Source organism: Gossypium raimondii, chromosome 6 (assembly GCF_025698545.1).
Source record: "Gossypium raimondii isolate GPD5lz chromosome 6, ASM2569854v1, whole genome shotgun sequence".
Lineage (NCBI taxonomy): Eukaryota > Viridiplantae > Streptophyta > Magnoliopsida > Malvales > Malvaceae > Gossypium > Gossypium raimondii.
This window is the reverse complement of record NC_068570.1, coordinates 21,853,890-21,868,017: the sequence shown is the minus strand read 5'-3', so window position 1 is coordinate 21,868,017 and position 14,128 is coordinate 21,853,890. Positions and strand designations below refer to the sequence as shown.

At 33.2% G+C, this 14,128-nt stretch overlaps 1 protein-coding gene across 1 annotated transcript; it reads left to right on the top strand.

Annotated features, from left to right (window-relative positions):
• Nucleotides 1-2,764: 2,764 nt before the first annotated feature.
• Nucleotides 2,765-3,419, top strand: LOC105774385 (uncharacterized). Its single transcript, XM_012596873.2, has 2 exons — nt 2,765-2,959; nt 3,083-3,419. Exons 1-2 carry the CDS (start codon nt 2,830-2,832, stop codon nt 3,325-3,327), a joined length of 375 nt encoding a protein of 124 aa, XP_012452327.1. The 5' UTR covers nt 2,765-2,829; the 3' UTR covers nt 3,328-3,419.
• The last annotated feature ends 10,709 nt before the right edge of the window (nt 3,420-14,128 follow it).

The following is a 14,128-nucleotide window of genomic DNA, read 5'->3' as shown; positions in this document are numbered from 1 at the left end:
ATCATCATACTTATCTACTAACTTCTCTTAATGGCCTATTTTCCATATAAGGACCTCCAATTTTGAATTCCATAACTATTTGATACTTATAGCTACTAGAACTCAACTTTTGCATTTTATGCAATTTGGTCCTTTCTTTCTAATTAGACATGTAATCGGTGAAAAATTCCTAATGAAATTTTCATACGATATTTCTATCATAATGCAGACCATGAAATAATATTAAAATAATTTTCTTTTCGGACTCGGATTTGTGATCTCGAAACTACTATTTCGATTTTACTGAAAACGGGCTGTTACAGGTCGAGTGGGAGAATGTAAGATTTTTAGCCCAATTTTGTGAATCCAGCTAAGTTTGGGGCCCAATTTAAAGGGAATAAAAGTTTTGCTTTAATAGAAATTAAATCTTATACATTCATTCAGTTACTTTATGGATGTACCAAATTAAAAGTTTATCATTATAAATCCATCTCATTACCTATTAGGGTTACACAGAAAAAAAATCTCATAAAAATTATAGCCTTTATCACTTAAGGTTTGTGTAACTAAAAAAAATATAAGAGAATGAAATTAATTTATCAGGTGTTCTTCTTTGTCACGACTAATAGCTAACTCTAATTCCTTGCCAAATATTAACTAATAAAATTCATATTATTATAAATATTCTAAAAATCATTATTTGTGCAATATTAAAGTTTTGGTTTCTGTAATGTTAAAGAGCAAAAGATTGACAACATGAGAACAAGAAACGGGAAAGGTTTAGACAAATGGGGAAATTTTGGGTTAAATTTTTGCTTTGAATGATTTTGGGTAAAGCCAAAACTTTGGATTTTTGCTTTGAATAATTTTGGGTAAAATCAGAACTTTGGAAAAAAAAAATCAAAAGAATATATGAAATAATTATTATGCGATTTCATTTGTATGGCTTTCATTGGTGACATACCAGCCAATGATTTTGAGAAGCACTAGTTACAAGTTACAACTGGTGAAGAGCCATTTTCTTAAGACGAGTTTACACGATTTCATGAAATCATGAAGAGCCATACAAACCATTTGGTTGGGCATAATGGATTGGAACCCTTGGGTCTCTGATGATTCACTAGGATTGGTCGGAGGAACGACGACGATGGTGAGTGCTAGCGATAGTGTTCGTGCACCTACAGTTTCGGCTGGAAAAGCTGAACTTTTACTAGGAAAGAAGAAAGAGAAACAAATAAAGAAAAAAACAAGGGAAATCTTTTAATATTAAGAGAAAAATAAAAATTACATTCGGGCATTTGAGTCAAAGACTTAGATTAGTTGTCCTCGAATATGAATTTGATAGGCTTAAACCATCAAATCAGATTTCTTTTAATGGAAACAATTTTGATGGAATGAAAATAAATGAGATAAAATAATCAAAATTAACATAAGGATCAAAGTGAAAATTTCATTATAATACAGGGATAAAATGATATTAAGCTTAAATATATTTATATGTTTACATATATAAAAAATATTTAAAAGAATATGGATAACCTATAGTAATTACCTGAATCCCAGTCACCTTAGGATTTAGGAAGGGGTGAACCAACAATTCCCACGAGAGTTTTTCTCATTTTTTAGGTTCTTGGGAATGCAAAATAAGGTTTCATTTATATATCCTTTTTTACTTTCCAGGCTGGCAAAGGCATTCCTCGAAATTGGTAAGGTATATTCTTTAACCTTGTCGGACATGGCTAATCAACCGCCCCCGTCTCTATATACTTCGGTTAAAATATACACTTTAAATAAAGTTGAGGAAAAAGTATTAACTAAAGTTTGACATTTAAATTTTACATTTAAAATTTTTAAAAATTCTATACACACTATTAATATCTCAAATTAAAATTCAACATTAATATATTTGTTATATCTCTATCAATTTGAATTTGGTTAGATTTTCTACAGAATTTTATATGTATTTATGAGATCAAATATGAAATTCTGTTTACTCACTTTAAATTGTGTATCCGTTTCCCTCATTTTCCTGTTAGGATTGAAAATTTTGTATTTTACATATCCATACGATTGAGTTTTTGAGTTTCCGAAATAGTGTAAAAAAAAGTGCCTCGGATCATTGCTATTTGACCTGGACCTGTTCTAAAAGAGTGGAGACATTTCGAATTGTTTGTTGACACGGACAAAGTCAGGAAAAACCTTTGAAATAATTCCAATATTGATCCTTGGACATATAATAGTTCCAATGTCGATTAGTAAAGAGATTTCTCTCCACTCAAAATTTTAATACTTTAAGCATTCATTTTGAATCTCTTTACCTATCCGACTATTAATTTTAAAATAAATGAATCAGTTTCTTTCAACAGTACCCCTCTCCTTCTCCACCTCTATTAATACCGAATAATATTTATACAGTCATATTATTTTCAAAAACAATTTATCATTCATAATATAAACATAATAATAAGTAAATTTTGAAGGAAAATAATAATTATATCAACCATTGAATTAGAATTTTTTTAAAAAAAATAACATGATTTAATTATTATAAAGTATTCAAAATAAAGATACCAGTTATATAAAAAATTTCCCCGACAATGGCTTTTCATTTGTCCTTAGTTGCCTTGGGATTCCTTTTGAGCAGCACCCTATCACATGCATGAGCATTTAAAAGTAGCTTTATCCCATGATTTAATCAAACATTATAAGCATATCTTTTGAAAATAAAATAACGTGTGCATTATTCCTTAATGATTTATTATAAATACCGGGCATCAAAGCTAATTAAAGAAACAATTCAAAGGGCTAAAAAAAGTAGCCCTAGGGGAAAAAATTGCTAGTGGAAAGAAAATGAAGAGAAGGGTTTTCCAATGGATCATTTTCATAATTGTATGTTTCTTAAGTGAAAGAGCTTTCATCTCACCATCAGAGGCTGCTGTCAATGATCTCAAGCCCTTGATGAAGGAAAAACAACTCAAAGGTAAGGTTTTTTTTTCTTTTGCTTTGAGAAAGGAATTTTGAATTTTGTAAATGGAAAAAGTAGATCACGAAATTTAATATTTGGTCATCAATTAAGAAACCCATTTAATTTTTTTCCATGCAGATGTTTTGGAGTGGCGTGAAAAAACAATCAAGGGTTGGCATGAAGCACTTCATTTGAAGATGGTTCAAAGAGAAAAGAAAGTAATTATTGAGCAAAAGAAGAAAGGAGGGAAAGCAGGAGGAAGCTATGGCGGTGGAAGTCTTCTTCGACCTCGTGCCAAAAAGAGTGCAGCAAATTTTCTCCATCCAACAACATTCCTTAGATTTCTATTACTTGGGTTAATCCCCGCCATGTTCTTCTTTTGATAACTTGGATATAAGCCCTTGATTATATATACATATATGTGTACCCCTCAAATATGTTGTTAAAGTGTTGGTCATTTTTTGATTTTTTAAAATTATCATTTGGAATTTTTTTCAATTAATCAACAATAAATAAAGCCCAAGCAACAAACAGGCAAAACAATAAAATTGGGCTAACCCAATCAGCCCAATAATCCAGCAAAGAAAGGAGCTTGCTCTTGAAGCATCCAAGCAACTAGCCTAAGCAATTAATGCAGCACAACTAAGATCCAACAACTGAATAGTAACCCCTCAATAATTTACCTTTTTTTTTTTTTTTTTTTCCAATAACTAGAAACCATCCGACTTCCATTTCATCTCTATTCTCCAGATGCTTCTTGTCCCCCAACTTGCCAAACTAAGCAAAAACTCAGACCAACAACACCATCCCCCTATGATCTCTTTCCACTTATTCTCTAACATACTCAAGAAACCCATTTCTCATCAAGCATCGATTCCCTTTTTTCAGACCTTTTGTACCTTTCTTTCTGTAATTTTTTTTTTTTTTACAATAGAAAGGGCATCTCCTTCAACTTCGACCGCCGTAAACCCCAAATCCAGGCCCAGTTGAATACTTTGAACGCATGCAATAGCCTCCGCCGCGAACACCGATGGTACATTTTCATTTAACTCAACCGTGAAACTCAATACCCGCCCCATAGAATCTCTGATTGCAATCCCTGAGCAAGATTTGCTTTCATGTTTTCTGTATGCTGCATCAAAGTTTATTTTCACAAATGGGTTCTCCGATAGCTGCCACTTTTCCAATTCCATTCTTTGAACATGTATGGAATTATTCAACCCATCTAGTTTATAAACATAATTCCTAATAAAATCTGTTATGGCTAAAGCTATTTTCCTTTGCCCCTCATGCACCAATTTGTTTCATTCAGCCCATATTTCCCATAAAGCATAGACAAAAAGACAACATTGAATGGTAGAATTGTTCTAAAAAAACCAGGTAACCCAGTACATAAACTCCATGTATAATACTGAATCTCGCCAATTCCAATTCAACTGATGCCACATTTCTTTTGTCACAGGACAATCGTGCAGAGCATGTTCTCTGGATTCAACCTTTCCTGCGATCTTTTAACAACTGGAATGTCATTTTCTTTCCTAGACCAATCATGTTAGGTAAACCACGGTAATTTTCAAGGTTTGTAGAACTTCGAACATTTAAAGTTTGCAAAATTAATTCCTTCACCTGTTCAGAAGTATTTGAGCTATAAAACACAGTGGACTTTTCCTAGTTCACACATTATCCTGAAACTTCCTCATACTCCTTAAGGATATTCTTTAGGATTTGTAACCCCTTGTTGAAGCCTCACCAAATAAGATGCAATCATCAACAAACATCAAATGGGATATCCGTGGACCTTTTCGATTTACTTTAGGCCCCTCCACCAAACCTTCTTGCCTAGCCAATCTCATTAATGTCAAAAGACCCTCACTACACACCAGAAATAAATATGGACTTAACGGATTCCCTTGTCTTATGTCTCTAGTGGGACGAAACACCTCACCCTCTTTCCTATTAACCACGATTGAGTACGAGACTAAGCTTTTACAATGAATAATAAACTTCACCCACGAACTTGCAAAACCTATCTTTAACATCATTTGACATATAAAGGACCATTCTACTCGATCATAAGCTTTACCTATATCCAATTTTAATGCCAAAAAGCCTGATCTTCCCATTCTTTTTTACTTAAATGCAAGAACTTCATAAACAAGAATATTATCAGTAATCAACCAACCCAGAACAAAAGCGCTTTGAGCCTCATCAATACAACATATAAACTTGTTGGAAACGATTAGCAACAGGTTTAGAAATAATTTTATAAAGTATCGTACAAAGACTTATAGGCTTAAAATTTGTTAAGTTCACAAGCTAAGCGATTTTCGGTATGGGTACAATAATTGGAACATTGAGAGGTTTTAGTGACATACCTTCATTTAATATTTCAAGGTAATATATGCTCACATCCTGACCAATAATGTGCTAGAAATTTTGGAAAAAAATTTGCCGAAAAACCATCACTTCCAGCTGCTTTCGTTCGGCCAATTATTTTTAAAGAAGCAAACACCTCCTCGGCCATATACATAGCCATCAACATTTGGTTCATGCTCTCAGTTATTCGTCGCTCCACCCCAGCCAAAATATGTTCCATATTTTCCACCCCCTTTCATAGAAAATATATCCTTAAAATACTTTCGGGTAATTTCCTCCATTTCACCCTTATTAGTGGTTACATTTCCCACCTCATTTTTCAGGCCTCTAATCAGGTTCATATGTCTCTTTTAGAATGCAAATTTATGGAAAACGCGGTGTTTCTATCCATCATCCTTAACAATTAGCCCGTCATATATTTTTTTAACCTCTCAATTTATGGTAAAAATCTATAAAAAAAAATTGTAAATAAATAGCTCTTGATACTAAGTGTCCTCTGGCCATTTAAGTTGAGACTAGAAAATGATGGAAGAGTCTAATGAGATAGCTCGTTGCTATATATTGGCAAGCTAGTATAAGCAAATGGCGAGTTGTAAGACTACAAAAGTGATTCTAGATAAGCTAGAAGACCTTTTAGAGGCCAAGCTGCCTTGGCTCAACAGTTTGCTATAACTAGCTTAATGAATGCCCAACAAATGCTTAACACTCTAGTAAAATACCATATGATCACTCTTATGGGCTACTTTGCTGAGGTTGTGGACAATGAGGCCAATTTGGACAAATACACCCAAAAAGAGATAGTGTTCAAAAGCTTGTCTAAGAATTTTGCTAGTTTTCGGGCTACATATAACCTTGACGACAAAAACTTGACGCTTACACAACTCATGAAGGAGTTACAATCCTATGAGTTGATGTTGAACGATGGTCAATTGGTCTAAAAAAGTAAAAGCGAATATAATTGTCCATTTTTCTTCAGAAGGAAAGGAAAAATGCTCTAAGAAAGGTAATGTTAAGGTCTTTAGGCCATCACAAGCCGAAAGGAAAAGAACTTGAAAGCAAAAAGACTTATCTTAGTCGAAATGCTTCTTTTGCAACAAGAAAGGGCACTTCAAGTAAAATTGTAAAGAATGGAAAGAATACCTAGCTACCAAAGGCAAATGTATGAAACTCTTGATGACAAAATCTTGTTTAGTGGAAGACTCAATATACCACTAGGTCATTGATTCGGAAGCCACTAATCATGTTTGCATTTCTCCGCAAGGTTTCAAGGAGACGAAAGATCTTAGAGATAATAGTTTATCATTACGGACCGGGAACGAGACAAGTGTGGAAACTGAAGCAATGAGAGATGTACATTTTTATTTTGATAATTTTAGGAAGATTATTTTAAAAAATGTTTTCTATAACTTAATTTTCGTTGCATGTTTATATCAGGATGGCTTGACCGTGACTTTTAATAATGAAATTTTAATATTAAGAAATCACAATCTTATCTGTAATGGGTGGATGTAAAATAATCTCTATTTTATTTAACCAAATATATACACACTACTTGAAATTAAAATATCAAACAAAATACTTAAAATTTCTCACTCTAATGAGGCGTGCCTTTGGCATTTGAGATTGATCATATTAATCGAGAAAAATCACTAGACTTGTGAAAGACAACATTTTAAGTTTGCTTAAAGAAGTTGATTTTCCACAATGTGAATCTTGTTTGAAACGTAAGATGTCTAAGTGATCTTTTAATGCACAAGGAACAAAAGCTAGAAAACCCTTACAATTTGTGCACACTGACTTATGTGGTCGCATGAGTATTAGTGCAAGAGGTGGCTACGAGTATTATGTAACATTTATTGATGACTATTCCAGATTTGGGTATATATACCTGATGCACCGGAAGAGTGAAACCTTTGATAAATTCAAAGATTTTCGTGCAGAAGTGGAGAAACAATTAGGTTTACTTGTAAAGACACTTCGGTCTAATCGATGTCGGGAATATTTATCTGATGAGTTTTTAGGGTACCTCATAGAGAATGAGATTCCATCCCAATTAACCTCGCAAGGCACTCTATAATAGAATGGGTGGCAGAGAGAAGAAATCAAACGTTGTTACACATGGTACGTTCGGTGTTAAGTTATTTAAAGCTGCCAACCTCTATTTGGGGACACACTATACAAACAACTTGTGTTATTCTAAATGATGTGTCAAGTAAGGCATCATCGAAAACCACATATAAATTGTGGCATGGTAGGAAGCTGATCTTAATAATTTTAGGATTTGGGGATGCCCGACTCACGTATTGGATAAAGTTGCGAGGAAGTTAGACTCACGAACAAAATTGTGCATGTTTGTAGGATATCCAAAAGGAACAAAGGGTAGTTTGTTTTATAACCCGAAAGAGAAAACTGTTATAGTCTCAACTCATGCTACTTTCCTTGAAGAAAGTAACATGAATGACTTCAAACCTTAAAGTAAAGAGGTACTCGAGGTTCGGGAAATATACAAAACCTTATGGAAACGGTTTCAGTACTAACTCCTAAAAGTATACCTGCAAATGATCAGTAGCATAGGGAGCGTTATCGTAGTGGGAGCGTCTCTCATAGGTCTGAGTTCTTCTAATCTAGCAAAAGTGTTTTTAACACTAGCTCTGCTAAAAAGTAAAATGATGACCCACTCACATATGACGAAGCGATGCAAAGTGTTGATTCTAAGCTTTGGAAAAAAAACTATAAAAACTAACATAGACTTTATGTATTCCAACTCAGTGTGGGAATGTGTAGACTTGCCAGATGGGATAAAACCCATAGGGTGTAAATTGATCTACAAGAGGAAAATAAATGTGGATGAAAAAGTGGAAACTTATAAGGCCGGACTTGTAGCAAAATGTTATACTCAGAAAGAAGGCATCGATTACGAAGAAAATTTCTCTTTGGTTTCCATGCTCAAGTCAATCTGTATATTACTATCTATTGCGGTGATTCTTAATTACAAGATCTGGCAATTGGATGTCAAGATAGTGTTTTTAAACGACTATCTTGAAGAGAGTATCTACATGATGCAGCCCACCGAATATATAGCTAAAGGAAACGAGCATAAAGTCTGTAAACTACTTAAATCCATATATGGACTTAAGCAAGCTTCCCGCTCATGGAATCAAATATTCGACCAAGCGATCAAGACTTTTAGATTTGAGCAAAACGTAGATGAACCTTGTGTTAATAACGTTTAAGGGATAGAAAGGTGGTCTTTCTTGTTCTATATGGTCTATATGTCAATGATATTCTACTTATTGGGAATGATATAGGGACATTATCATTGGTTAAACTGCAGTTAACACAATAGTTTAACATGAAAGACCTGAGAAAAGCTAATTTTTTTCTAAGTATTTGAATCCTAAGGGATCGAAAGAACAAAGTGATAGCACTGTCTCAGGCTTCATACATAGAAAAGATATTGGAGCTTTATGCAATGACCGATTCGAAAAAGGGAAATCAACCCTCCGTATCGGGATTTCATCTCTTTATCGGATTGTCCTAAGATAATGGAAGAAAGAAAGAACATGGGCAAGGTCTTTTATACTTTGACAGTAGGAATTCTCATGTATGCTATGCCACTATGCACACACCCATATATCTATTTTGCAGTGGGGTTGGTAAGTCAATATCAGGCGAATCCAAGACCAAGGCACTGGCAAGCAGTTAAGCATATACTCAAGTATTTATGGAGATCAAGGGATTTTATGGTTGTATATTCCAGATGAGACCTTACTCCTATAAGATATATAAATTATGACTTCCAAACGTGTCGGGATTCGAGGAAATAAATATCGGGCTGTGTTTTTGTGTAACACCCCTAACTCATCTCCGTTGCAAGATTAAGGTTATAGAGTATTACGACACATATCGAAACAAATGATAACATAAAATCATTCATCTATTAATTTAAATAAAAATATTCAAAATCCATCATCATTCATAGCATATATACAATTACAAGCATTATATTGAGCTTTTAGAACCTAAAAATCAATTTGGAAACAATTTGGGACTAATTTGAAATAAAGTAGAAAAAATGTAAAAATTTGAAATCAGGGGTAACACGGTCGTGTGACCAAGCCATGTGACAGAGCTCAGGCCGTGAGGCTCAGGAACATGGTTGTGTGGCCAAATCGTGTACAAATCGAAAATAGAGTCACACAACCGTGTCTCTAGGTCATTTAACAACCTGAGACCGTGAGGGAAAAACCTGCACCAAATTGAATATGCTAGATGGCTGTGTGCAGTGACTGTGTGTGACACACGAACCTATGACAGCCCGTGTCCCAAACCATGTGCACCTAAAATCACTTTTAAAATAAGCCAAAACATTTCCCATTCTTTAAGTGCCAAACAAAATCAAAATAAATCATTCTCATACCTTCAAAACACATTCAAACAAGCTTAAAACATATCAAGACATTCAACATAAGTGCCTAACAAATATGCCCTCATTGGCACCACATTTCATACACCAACTAAACAAACATTCAATCATCTCAAGGTACTACCTTAAGGCATGAACCAACATACCAATTCATTAATTTCAACATATCCATTTTACCATATCATTAACATTTTCATAAGGCATGAACCAAACAACCAAAGCATTTATATGAACATATATGTGCCAAAATACCAAATATATATACATCATCAAACCTTACTTAACCAAAGCTTAAAACAACATCATTATAAACCATTAAATTTAAAACTCTTAGTACATGTCATTTATAACCCAACTTCAAAATGATAAAAAATTCTACCAATTTAGGAACGGATACTGTTTATGCTCCAACTTGAACTTCTAACTGATCGAGATTTCTGATAATCTACAAAGAAAGAAACAACAGGCATAAGTAAATCAATGCTTAGTAAGCTCGTATAAAATGGAAACTTAAACTTACCGAATTTGAATCATTTTGAACATTTCATGCATAATTTCATTAACAAGCTTATGAATTCATTCATTTCCTATACACAAAACAAATCTCACAAGTTAGTGAGATCACATATATACATGACACTTTAGCATACTATAGCAAAAACATTCAAATAGCATATTTACCAATCAATTCATCCAACTCATATTGAAATGGTAAATTGTATTCTATTTTATTATACCATATCCAATTTCTCCTTTCAATGATTGATTCTATGTAGCTAATGCATATATTCTTTTCATTTTACATATATAAAACTTAAAACATATCATATCATATAATGTTCATAAATAAAATTACAATTCAATCACCCCTCTCAATCTATAATATGTGATACATTCTCTTCAAAGCTTGACAACATATAGCCATTTCATAAATGTTCTTTACATAAATCAACTTACGTATAGCCATCTCAAGTATTGACCTTATCACAACATGATTCAACAATTCTAAGTTAGTAAATAACAATTATACTGATATTCAAAGTTCATAATTTTGATCACTTTAATTAAATAATTTAGCACTGTACATCCTTTGTTATTCCGATAGAACTTTGTAAAAGAAATCAATACACAAATCCAGGAAACAGATGATGCTCGTATGAGCTAATATGAATTTAGATTAATTTAATGGTATGTTGCATATTCGACTATGTCTAGGGATTCCCCACATGCATTGTAAAGAGTAAAATAATTGAATGAAATAATAAAATAACTCAAATTTATACTACATCCTTTAAAGATAGTTAGAGTTTCATCAAAGTAATCCTAACCTTATGAGATTTAACTCATAGATTGGAAAATAAAATTCAACTCAAACATCATTTTCATCACTATAATTCAAGAAGGAACATATTAGGAAAATTGGAAAAACGTCGGGAAGACAGTGTTCACTTGTCCAATCCACATTTCAGCTACCTTCTAATTTGCCTAAGGATATCTACCCGCAATTCTGCGCTCTAAGGTTTCCTCCTTTTCTTCTTTTTAAATTACTTTGTTTTTCTTATTCAGGATAATTCCAACAACCCCAAGATTTATATTCTCCTCTTTTTTAGGCAGATTTATATATTACAAGTAGAGTTGGGCTAAAACTGATATGAGTTAAATGCTGACTAGACACCTTATCGGCATTGCCATGGCATACTGGCTGACAATCTGACCACCCTTTTGCCCCACCAAAACTTCACTCCTTTATTTCTTGTTCCTCATCCATCACTTGCCAATACCACAAAACACAGTTCTTCTACGAGTAATTAAAAGAACCTAATTTGTAAATGCAGCCCACGTTCTAATGCAATGCTAAAAAATATTAATGAAGTGCCTTAAAATGCAACTAGATGTAGGCAATTTACTATGTCCAAAAGCATAAAATATAACTTTTTTCAAGAGTTATCACACCCCCACACCTGAGTTATTGCTTGTCCTCAAGGAAAATATGCATGCATGCATAAATGCCAACATTTTGCCAACACACCAGACCAACTCATACTGTAAGGTTTTTTGAAGAACAAAAAGTACATCAGTTCTCAGTGTGAATGCCCAAATTTGACCGGGCCGTAATAAATAATAGTCCAATTACAAAAAATAACAGCCATAAAATTACAAGCCCAAAACCTAAACTATTTTTAGCAAAATAAAAACCCTAGCCCCACCACTAGCTGCGCCGCCTCTTCGCGCCGTCTGACACCTTTCTGCCTTCGTTACCCGCAAGGAAGAACAGACACACAAAGCAGCAACAGAGAAACAGTAACAAAGAGAAATAATAAACAATGTAATATTGGCTATAAAGGCCATGGATTGTAACGTTTATAGGGAGGGAGAAATCAAATAAAAAAATCATATTAAAAAAAATAGTGATTTTAGACTCAAAAAATATAAAATAAATAAGAAGAAAAAAGTTTTATTTTTTACCTTTTGTTTCATTGGGGTGTCGCCGCAAGGGCCACCGTCGGTTCGCAAGGTAGTCGAATTCTCTGGGATTCGGCCAAGGGCCCCGACGACGAGTGGTAGAAGCCGAAAGGCTTTCTCCCTTTCAGAGTTTTTTTTTAATTTTATTTTGAAGATTTTCGGCTTTAAATCGATTTTTTGCGAAAAAGGGTTCAAAAATAGGTTTGGGGTGATTTTCGGCCACTGTGGACCGTGGCGCCGTCGCCGGTGATTGGTGGCCGGCGCGATGGCTGATGGCCGAATCCTCGACCAGGGTTAGGCCGGCCTAAGGGGTTTTGAGAGAAAATGAGAGTCTTTCAGTTTTTTTTTAGAAAAAATGAGATGAGAATGTTTTTTTTTTTAATTTTTGGCTTTTATAAGCTTTGTAAAACAACGTCGTTTTGGTACTGATCCCAATAGCCTAAAACAGTGTCGTTTCACCCTTGACCCATACGTTGACCCGACCCACTCCAGAGGATCCGCATGTTTTTAACAAATGGTATATTTGCGCGGTTAGTCCTTCCGATTTTACAGCGTGTTTCAATTTAGTCCTATTTTCAATTTTTTATTTTTTATTTGATCGTGTAATTTTACTTTCGTTTCATTTTGGTCCTTTATAAACGACGTACTTTGAGGACTGGGAATAATTTCTCTTTTAGTCCTCATCCCTTTGCGCGCGTTTTAGTTAGGCCCTATTTCTTTTTTTTCTTCAAAATTTATCAATCAAAGTTTTTTTTTTTGTTTTGACCATTTAGTTTTTTTATTATTTTATTTATTTTATTTTATTTTAATATTTTTACATTTTTAGTTTAGTATTTTATGTACTTATTTTATTTACATTTATACTTTTAATTCCATTCTAATTTTGACTCGGCTCTCGGATTATTCAAATTCAATCTTTTATAATTCCCATTTTATTTATTTATTTATTTTTCTTTATTGTATTTAAAATTTTATTATCATTTCATGAGCATATTTTGTCATTAGTATTATTATAGTTATCATAGTTATTATTTATTTTATTTTTCTTTGATTGTTAATATTGGTATTAAAGTGATGTATTATGAATTGCTTATTAGTACATTTATATTATTGTCATTCAGTATTAACACTTTTTACGCATATTAGTACCATTTTTATTCTTTTATATTTTACTACCAATTTACATTACTTTAATCTTTGTTCGATACACAAATTTTGTTTTTTAATAATAAGAAATATTTCGTATTTTGGAATTTGAAAATTTATTCCCTAACTTAAGGGGTTTTGATTTTCTCGATAAATTTGAATACACAAACCCTTTTTCAAACATAAGTTTTAATAATCTCAGGAATTAAAAAAAGATTGTGTTCTAACTTACAAAATACGATTCCTTTTCTAAATTCGAGATAATCAAATATCTTTTAAAATAATAAAACTTTTGGTGTTTATTCTCGTTTCAGGGATTTAAGACATTACGTCCTATCTTACGGGACATAATTCTTTTTCCCAATTAACGTGAAGTACGCCTTTTTAAAAAAAATTTATTAAGCGATTTTAACAAAGGATCATATTTTAAATCTCTTCAAAACTTTTAATTTTTGACATTAATACATTAATTAATCAATTAGGTACCAATTTTAGGCGTTACTAGGGTGCTAATCCTTCCTCGTACGTAACTGTAATGCCCTGGAGTTTGGGCTTAGAAGTATTGGCCCTTGAGCAAGGGAACGGTTAGGAAACTGTGCATAAAAGTACGTCTGCTTTAGTGGTTAAGGGTCTTGATAAGAGTTGGAAAAGTCTTGGGTTCAAACCTGGACTTTAGCAAAAATTTTGGTTTTAAATGGATAAAACCCTAGATGCTTGGATATAGGCCTTTTAAATTATCGTGTTAAAAAAATGTCATAAGAAAGCTTGTGGTT